The sequence below is a fragment of the Antechinus flavipes genome, chromosome 4, assembly GCF_016432865.1.
Source record: "Antechinus flavipes isolate AdamAnt ecotype Samford, QLD, Australia chromosome 4, AdamAnt_v2, whole genome shotgun sequence".
Lineage (NCBI taxonomy): Eukaryota > Metazoa > Chordata > Mammalia > Dasyuromorphia > Dasyuridae > Antechinus > Antechinus flavipes.
This window is the reverse complement of record NC_067401.1, coordinates 187,116,182-187,125,607: the sequence shown is the minus strand read 5'-3', so window position 1 is coordinate 187,125,607 and position 9,426 is coordinate 187,116,182. Positions and strand designations below refer to the sequence as shown.

At 45.3% G+C, this 9,426-nt stretch overlaps 1 protein-coding gene across 2 annotated transcripts; it reads right to left on the bottom strand.

Moving 5' to 3' along the window:
- Window positions 1-11: 11 nt before the first annotated feature.
- ACTL6B (actin like 6B) lies at window positions 12-8,957 on the bottom strand. Of its 2 annotated transcripts, XM_051995989.1 has the most exons (14): window positions 8,840-8,955; window positions 8,154-8,230; window positions 7,676-7,841; window positions 6,927-7,027; window positions 6,338-6,435; window positions 4,901-4,995; window positions 4,680-4,786; window positions 3,126-3,215; window positions 2,744-2,805; window positions 2,188-2,302; window positions 1,845-1,925; window positions 1,618-1,713; window positions 1,258-1,344; window positions 12-383 (listed from the first exon to the last, which is right to left on the bottom strand). In XM_051995989.1, exons 1-14 carry the CDS (start codon window positions 8,862-8,864, stop codon window positions 303-305), a joined length of 1,281 nt encoding a protein of 426 aa, XP_051851949.1. In that variant the 5' UTR covers window positions 8,865-8,955; the 3' UTR covers window positions 12-302. The 2 variants fall into 2 exon arrangements, with proteins under 2 accessions (XP_051851949.1, XP_051851950.1); XM_051995990.1 differs by lacking the exons at window positions 12-383; window positions 1,258-1,344 and adding an exon at window positions 1,347-1,436 and having other exon boundaries at window positions 8,840-8,957.
- Between the last annotated feature and the right edge of the window lie 469 nt (window positions 8,958-9,426).

The window sequence follows — 9,426 nt, the reverse complement described above, 5'->3', positions numbered from 1 at the left end:
TACTCTGGAGCTAAATTATTTTTCTTTTTTATTTTTTAAAAACTTTTTTTTTATTATTTGCCAAACTGAGAGATCACAACAGAAACAGTAGAATGGGTCTCATGGATATTCTCTGTATGTAGGGGATGAGCTTGTAGGAGTGGTAGGTAAGAAAGAGAAAAAGAAAAAGAAAGTGAGAGTGTAGTGGGAGGGGAGCATCCTCTCCCGGCAGCATCTTGGGGAAGGAGAGTTGGGAAAAGCAGGCTGGGATTTTTTCTCCTCAGACGCCCTCTTTTCTGCCTCCCCACACTGGGCTCAGCATCTCAGGGGCATTTGCGCTCCACACACTGCTTCCCTCCCTCCTCATACTCCTGTTTGGAGATCCACATCTGCTGGAAGGTGCCCTAGGGAAGGGGGAATGCCTCAGAACTTGTAGGGAAAGGGAGATTTCCTTCCATTTTGAATCCTATTCTCTCCTTTCCACCCCCTTAGAAAGCCATTTGAGGATACCTCTTATTCCACTCCTTTTAGTCCAGTTTTTTCCTTCTCCTGTATTGGCCTCCTCTTTTACTCCCATTACTAGGCCCCTATTCTCCCTCTTCCATCACATCCATAGAAAGAACTATATATACCTCCTCCTTCCCCAGTATAATCTACTCATCTGTGCTCTGGAATCTCACTCAATCCTTGCTCTTTTAACACTTCTTTCCTTTTTCTACATCTTTAGTCTGTCCCTCTTCACTGCCTCCTTCTTCTTTAGGCCTCAAAAATGTTTGGCTCTCCCTGTCCTAAAAAAAAAAATCTATCTAATTTATCCTCTATCCTTAGTTATATTAGCCTCCATAGCTACTCTCTCACCTTAATCTTCATTTGCAAACTCTTAAGAAATAGCTGTTTTCATGACAGACTTCATGGAACCATTTCCCCAAGCTCCTTCCTCCTTAGCATGATAGCTTCTATCCCCACTTTTCTACTGCAATAATTTTTTCTAAGGTTACTAATAATTTCCGAAAGGCCAAATCTGAGAACATTTTTGTTTCTATGTAAACTCTACCTACTACTTCACAAAGTAGATGTTACATGTTTGATGGATTAGATTCATGTATCCATTGTGAGCAAGGCAATGTTTGGGATACTAATGTATTGTGTTTCTCCATACCTTGACCTATTCCCAAGATCATTCTTTGCTACCCTGTTCTCCTAACCATTTTCTCCATTCTGAATCCCACTCAATCCTACTCCTCTACTCTTCCCATCCATCTTCTATTCTCCCCTTACCAGAGAGGCCAAAATGGAACCCCCAATCCAGGGACTGAATTTTCGTTCCATAGTGCTGTTGCTGGCAATGAGTTTCAGCCGCATGCTCTGTAGGAAGAGAAGTCTGGATTGGGGAAGGTAGGACACCCAGGTCCTGGGAAGTGGGCTCAGGGCCTGGTGTGGGGGAAAGCCTGGAGCAGCTACATGGGAAGAAAGAAAAAAATAGGGATCTCCATATGGATCATTCTCCCCTCTAAGAAGGGCAATGCATCAGACCTAAGAAGGAAGTGTGGCCTAGAATAAGAGAAAGGGATACAAGTAAAGAGGCTTGGGTCTTGAAAGTGAAGAGCCAGAATCCCTGGGGCCTAAAAGAGTCCCTACCGGGGGTGTTTTCTGGGACAGTTCTCGGTTGAGTCGGTCAGTAAAACCTTGCAACAGTGTGTTCCCTCCAGTGACAATGACACTGCCGTAGAGACCCTGTGTGGTATGAGATGAGGATGAACTGATATTAAAGAGATGAATTCTGGTTTAGCCCAACTCTTCCCTCTCTTTCTCTTCATCTCACCTCCCATTCCCATTCACAGAGGCCCAAAAGCAGCTTCACTCACCGGCCGAATGTCAATGTCACACATCCCAATACTAGTAGTCACTACGTGGCCAACTCCCAGCATGGTATTTCCCGACAGACCCTGGAGGAAGACAAGATACCTGAGACTATAGTTGTCTGTCTACCTCATGAACTTTCTCCATTATCCCAAGTCCTCCACTGCCAACCTTTCATTCCCCTCAAGATCCCAGGGTACAGTACCCCAGGCTAAACTCCCATCTGGCCCCAGTGTACTGGTCCAAGGCCCATTCCCCTCAGGACATCCTAGGACCTGTTTAACTTAGGTATCCAAACATGTAGTTTCCCAGTATCCTTCTACTCCCACTCCGGGACCCTGGTCTCACCTTGACATTGGAGGGATCAAACAGCCCCTCAGGGATGCGGAGCCTCTCAGCCCCATAATCTGTGTTGTACCCATTAGGCATCTCATAGTGCACCGTGGGCATCTGTGCAGCCACCCTGCCCAGGGCATAGGGAAAAGTAAGTTTAGTGCAGTAGCTAGCCAAGAACAGGTGTTTCTGAGAGAAATAGTGGAGGTGAGAGGCAATCTGAAACTATTAGTGAAAGATTAGTATATGGGAATAGCTCTAAAATTGAGTTTCTACCTTCCTTTTGATCCTAACTTCAATCTCTTTATTTGCTCTCCCTTTAGCCCTAGCTCTGGCATTGTCTCAGTCTTGGATATATATATGTATATGTATATATGTGAAAAAGGCAGGGGTGCACAGAACCTGGAGTGCATATATAAACTCACATATCATTGGTTTTCCCATACCAGACACTGTTATTGTCCTCCTGAGAAACAAGTGTTCTTTCCCAACATTCACCTTCTAGGGGCCCCAGCCATGGAATCCCAGCCAACAACAGTCCCAGCCCTTGCCTCTAGAGAGTCTCACTTACTGCTCATCATAGGGAGAGTCAGAGACCTGCAGCACAGAAGCTTGGAAATCCTGGATCACCTCCTATCCTCCAGGAAGGGGTTGAGGAAGATAGGAATTCCTGAGACCCCATCCCAATTTTCCCTTCCCTTCCCCAGGACTGGGAAGTTCTATAAGGGGATTAGGGAGCAGGAGAAAGAGGGACAAAGAGGAAAGGAAAGCCTGGAAAACAGTATGGAAGGGAGTTCTGGGGGCAATAGCAATGACAGGGCTAAAAGTAGAAGTCTGGACCAGAATGGGGGCAGGGCAGGGAAGAAGAAACTGTCCAGTGGGTAGGAATGAGAGGACTCTGGAAGTTGTAAGGGGGTGGGCAGGGAAATTATGTAAAGTCTCAGGTGCCTCACATTGCACATGTAATTGTGCCAGGACTTGGACACCTGGGGTAGTTTCTCCTTCTTTTTCCAGTTTGGGGGCGCTCCTTCCCGGACTGGTTCCTGTGGTGGTAGAAAGGTACAGAATGATCATCTCACTTTACCCTACTTACCATAGGCCCTACCCTTTCTTCACTGTGGCTTTCTTTACCTCCCCCTCATTAAGATGAGTTGGTTCTGGATCTACATCATCATCCAGTCTATAAATTTTGCCCTGTACAGCAAAGTAGACATTAGAGATTTTGTTATTACCATAAACAAATGAAGTGTCCAAATAACTAGTTAAGTGGTAGTGTTTTTGTGTATGTCTGACGCCAAGTCTTTTACTCTTTCCACTGTCAGTATCAAACTGAAGAGTCTATAACTGCTTTGGGAGCTCCTCTCAGTATCTCCACCCCACCTCCACCCCGATGAAAACCTTAAACAACAACAACAGTGTACTATAGCTTTTCTGTGAATGGACAAAAAGATGGAGTCAAGCCATCAGTCAAGAAAGATGTGAGAGCATCCTTATCATCCAATATGCAAGGAGGTACCATTCAACCTGATATTCTCAAACAGGAAACTAAAACTAGAGAAATTCACTAGGAGAGAAAAAGAATAGGTCTAATTGAGTCTCCTTAATAATGGACTAGAAATCAATTTAGATTCGGTCTCAGTTTGCCTACCAACTCTCTGAAAGCACTTCCTCATCTGAATCTCATTTCTCCATATATAAAGCAAGATGGGGTTGGATTATGTGATTTCTAAGGTCTGATTATGTCCTTGTGTTTAAAATTTCATCATTAGAGCTTCAGTCTTTGGAGTTTTTAAGAATCTCCTATTAAAATAAAGATGTTGCTGTTCCTTAATGTTGTTGTTCAGGCTTTTCATACCTCCATTTGGAGTTTTATTGGCAAAGATACTGGACTGCTTTGTCATTTCCCTCTCTTGCTCATTTTACAGATGAGAAAATTGAGGCAAAAAGGATTAAGTGACTTGCAGGGCTTGTATTTAAAACCAGATTTGAACTCAAGAAGATGAATTTTCCTGATTCCAAGCCAAGTACTCTATCCATTTTGCCACTTAGCTGCACCTAACTCCTTAATAGGGATTAATTAATGGAAAGTCAGCTGAAAACCAAGAATCTGAAAGAAAGGACATAGGAAAGGAGTTAACTGAAGTTTCAGGACGGGCAGAAAGTTCTGGGATTCACCAAAACTGAGTTCTAGACTTATATCTGCCACTGACTGGATGATATTGAGCAAAAATTCTTTCCTCAGGGCCTCAGTTTCCTTCATTTTTAAAATGAAGGAGTTGAAATAACTCCTGGTTCTGATGTTTCATGGTTTTATAATTTCCCCTATAAATTCCTTAAGGTCAGGTGCTGTTTTCTGTCTTTGTATCTCCCTATGTTTGTCAAGTAATAGACAATTAACAAATGTGTTTTGATTGGATAGATGCTATAATTCCATGATTTTGATGACATGATGGTTCCCTGATTCTCTGGGAGACTGATGGTTCTTATGCTTCTGCATGGGGTCTTACCTTTGCTGCAATCATGTAAGGTGGAATGATGTCAATAGCCATTTCTTGAAACAGTTCTCGGCACTGCATAGAGATGAAGTCCCCAGCCAGGGGTGATTTAACGATGCCTAATAAACAAGGTAGGGATTGGATTATAAAACCCCAGGCATTGGGCTGTGGGATTCCCTAAAACCCCATCATCACATAACTCAATTTTTGATCCTTCCCCACCAGGGTCCTACCTTGCTGCAACACATAGCCATCATGCACAGGTATGGCTGTGGTGTGGGTGGCCCCACTGTCCAGCACCAGGCCTGTTGAGCGCCCATTTGCAAAGCTGGCCCAGTTGGAATAAGTCAAAGAGACAATAACAAAGTGAAGATGGTGGTGGGAGAAAAAACCCTCTGATCCCCACCATTGGTCAATTTACAACATTTATCATACCTAGGTCTATCTCCTGAAAGGGTCTTTCCACGTCTCAGACTTTCAGATTCAAATTTCACCTCCTCCTTCTGGAGACTTTCTAGTCTTCCCTGAATCCCCCCAGCCTCCTGGAGTTTCTCTCTCTCTAGGGCCTTAGAGTATTTATTGCCAATTATACTCATTGAGTTCTGATCATCCCTATATCTTCTGCTTTACCCCCACCTCCCTACACACAACATTTCTAACTTGTTTTTCATGTGTATTGTCTCCTTAATCAGCTAGATTTTAAGCTCCCTAAAGGCAGGGATCCTGTCTCCTACTTCTCTGTATACTTATTTCAATATTTTTTTAAGGTCTGTAATTTTCACCCACATATATATCTACTTTCTTCCTTAGCAAGTGGTTTTTGAGAGATGTGGCCAAATGATTCATTATTCTAAAATCAACTGGATGATGAGCTTCTCAGAACTCAAATTAGTTCCTAGACTTCTTGTTGACTCATATCCAACTTTCTGTGATCCCATGAACACCAACATTGTTCATGGGGTTTTCTTGACAAGTATACTAGAGTGGTTTGCTATTTCCCTCTCCAGTGGATTCAGGCAAATAGATTAAGTGACTTGTTCAGGATCACATGGCTAGTAAGTGTCTAAAGCTAAGGTTTTGAACTCAGGTCTGCCTACTCTAGAACACTGACCTACCTACCTTCCTGTAGCTCCCTAGAGTACAGCAGTTAATTGCTAATGAATCAGGGTTCAGCCATAGACCTCTCCGGGTAGTATTTGCTAATATATTCATTGATAATTCTTTTTTCAAGACACACTCCTTTTACCTTTTCCCACACTTATCTACCACTCCTTTGGCCAGGTCACTTCTTTGCTTAGCTATCCCCTCCCATTTCCACCCCATCTCCTCTTCTTTGAGTATCATTTCTTCCTGCCTCATCTTATTCTGTATGGGGGTGAGTTAGTGTGAGAAGAGAATTTCTCCTTCTCTCACCCCTGTCATTCTGCTGTTCTTGAGCATGTCCTTTAAGCTGTTTTGAGGAGAGTGGGGAGGGGGGTGGGTTTAAGAGAAAATACCATTACTCAGTCCTCCATTGTGGGATTAGGCTTTATCTCCTTAACCTCCTTAACCACTCACTCCAAGGAATCAGGCCCAGACTCAGTTTGCTTCAGCAACCAACTACCTTCCTCACTTGGTGCTCCTAGCGTGCCCCCATGACTCCCCCTTTTTTGGTCAGCCCAGGGGGATACGCAGTGAGCACTGCTGTCTTGCACAGGAAGAAGGCAGGAATGTTGTACTGTTCAAACATTAGCTCTGTGAGCTTTTCCCTTTTGGCTCGAGTATTCCACTATGGGAGGAAGGGAAGAAAGAATAAGGAAGGCTTTAGGTTGAAGAAAAATATACTAACATGCACACATACACAATTATGCACTAACATGCAGGTACATATATACCAAAATAACAATCACACTTAGAATGGAAAGCAGAGAAGCCAGGGACCAAGCCAACTAACATAATATAAAATGATCTTTACTATCATAAGTCCTCCCTACCCCCCAGTGAATGAGTCCTATCCCCATTCACAGAGGTACATGAATATGAAAATGAGGAGCACTTGTGGAGAAGATAGGTGGAGAAATGATAACTGGAGGAAGGGGGGAGAGTGGGTTCAATTTTGATGAAGACTTTGAAGGGGAGAGAGATGGAGTGGCTAAATGGGATCCAAGGGTTGAGGCCAAATGTAGAAATAAGGGTGATAGATGAAGGATTCTGAGGTAGGCTGATTAAGATGGAGGACAGACTCCAGAAGCAAGGGGACCCAGAACTGGGAGTACGTACCGGGGCCTCAGACATGAGTACAGGGTGCAGATTAGGCTCCGATTTGACATGTTTGCTGTAAGTGTGATCCAGAATGGCCCGGAAACACTCCCAGTCCTCAACTGGGCACCGGGGAGGGGAGGAGGAAACAGAGGCATGGGAGACGAGGGGTGGTGAAAGAGGGAGAGACAGACAGATATGAGGGAAAGGGAGACAAAGAAGGGAAATAGACAGAGGAGGTAGATAGGGTGATAGTGAAAAAAAAAAAAGGAAAGTCAGAAAGAGATTTGGAATGTAGCAGAAAGGAACAGAGAAAAAAGAAAGAAATACAGAGAAAAAGATTCAGACAGACAAATGTTTCAGGGTGAAAGACAGTAAATGAAATGAAGAAGGAAATAGACAAGAGCATGTTTCAGGGCGTTTGTATGATAAGAAAGAGACAAAGACAGGTGTAGGTAGGAAAGGTGGGAAGAGGAGGGGAGAGAAAAATGTGGTGGTAGGCCTGAGTAGAAAAGCCAAACCCCTTTCCCTACTCTAGGGACTTGGGAAGTGAGTATGATTGAAGCTGGGGGAGGCGGGGCAGAGAGGAAATAAGGAAAACTGGGTAACCCTAGGACCTTGTAAGGGGAGGTCCTGATCAGCTTTGGAATAGTTGGCTATGTGTCTGGGGTGGGAGTTGGTCAGGGGCATACTGTAGTCATGGGGAATGGGACAGGGTCAAAGGTTGCAGCAGTAGTGTCCCCAGGACTGGAGATTGGGGTCTCCCTTACTCATGCCATTCTTGAGGGGTGACATGACCTCAGCCCCATCCCTTGGCACATGCAAGGCATTGGTGTCGATGTGGAATGTTTTCCCCTTCTTCTCCTTCTCTCCATCCAGCTCTAGCCCACCCCCCTCCTCCAAGGTCAGCAACCCTACTGTAGTGGGGAAGTCAGCCTGGGGGGAGGAAGGGAGAGCAGATTATGGTCACCTTTTCTTTTCTTTACTTACCTTATATCCCTGAACACCCCTTCCCAATTGCCACATGCCATAGTTCTTGCCAACCCCTACCCTTCCCTGGGCTCTCATCACCATTTTATTGACCCCATGTTAGGACTTTCCCAAACTATCAGGAGCTTTCCCATAACTCTTTCAGGGTATTTATCCATGATAGAAGGGAATGGGGTTCTAGGGACCAAGGGGGAGAGAAGTAGGACTGATGTGGACTTTAGGTAAGTTGAAATGGGGGTGGAAAACTAGAAGGCTCACCTTGGGGCAGTCCTCCCCAGCATACCCTGCTCGAACTGAGAAGGAACCTATATCAAAAACCAGTGCTCCAACTTCATCTGTATGTGGGAGGTGGAGCAGAGGACAAGGAGGAGAGAAGATTGTAGGTCAGAGTAGAGGGGCTTTCCCCTGCACCCCCAAACTCTACCTCAGAAGATCCTAGGAGAAATGGAATCAGGGACAAGGGACTCTCCTTTTCCCCCAACTCCACATAAGGAAGGCCATAGGGATATCATGAGATCAAAGGGGAGGGAGGAGTCTCCTCCACAAACCACAATTCAGATGGGCATTTTGGGCATGAGACCATCCCTGGATTTGAAGGAACAGTAGGAACTTAGATACAGGGAGATTTGTAGAATGCAGGACATGGAGGGGGCAATTGTACGTGGATGGGAGGTCTTAACATCGACAAGATCTGAGATTCTGTGTTAGGGTGAAGACTACCTCAGAGAAAGGTATAAGAGGTAGTCGATGAGCAGCTGATGACGGGGCAGTGGGAGCAATTAGGGCCCTAAGGGAGGTGAGGAATGATTGAGGGAATGCTAGCCACGAGACACTAGCCCTGCAGGTATGAACCAGGGCTGGGGCTGCAGGGACTGGGTACACTAGATTAGGGGTGTGGTGTGAAATGACCTGTCTTAAAGGCCGGGGTCTCGGGGCTTGCTCACCTCCCCCATAGACACCTCCGCTCATGGTGGCTGCTTCCACTCTGGCTCCAGTTCCTGCGGTGGTTCCAGGCCGTGGACCCAAGAAGCAGCAGCGGGATCAGCACCGAGATAACTGGACAGCTCCAGGGATCCAGGAGGTAGGGAAAGGGTACTTAGGGACTGGCCAATCAGAGTACGGGATCCCCCACCCCCACTCACGCTTCTAATTGGTGGGGAGCGCAGACAATAACCCAGGCCTGCGCCTCCGTCTTAAAGGGCCAGGCGCCCCTAGGAATTTCTGTCTAGGAGGATAGAGGCTGGAATAGCTATAAAAATGGGAGAGGGGAGATAGGAAAACCCCGAGATCCATCCTGAGGTCAGGGCCCAGAGGAGACGGTTAGTAGGTGTGATTTTTGGCTTAAGCTAAGTCTCCTAGAGGACTCTTAGTGATTTAATTGGACTGAGACTAAAATCTAATTAGCCAATGTGGTGCTAACACAGGCTTAAGAGAATACTGAAGGCTAAAGGGTGAGAGAAATAGAAGAAACTGAGAAGGAAGAAAGGGAGAGAAAGGAGGAAAAAAGTGAGGGGAAGAAGAAGAAACGAAA

Coding starts and splice junctions, on each gene's coding strand:
- ACTL6B (XM_051995989.1), bottom strand. CDS start 8,864: ATGAGCGGAGGTGTCTATGGGGGAG. Junction 6,436..6,926: donor TACTCATGTCTGAGGCCCCG/GTACGTACTCCC, acceptor TTCCTCCCATAG/TGGAATACTCGAGCCAAAAG. Junction 4,787..4,900: donor TGGCTATGTGTTGCAGCAAG/GTAGGACCCTGG, acceptor CTTGTTTATTAG/GCATCGTTAAATCACCCCTG.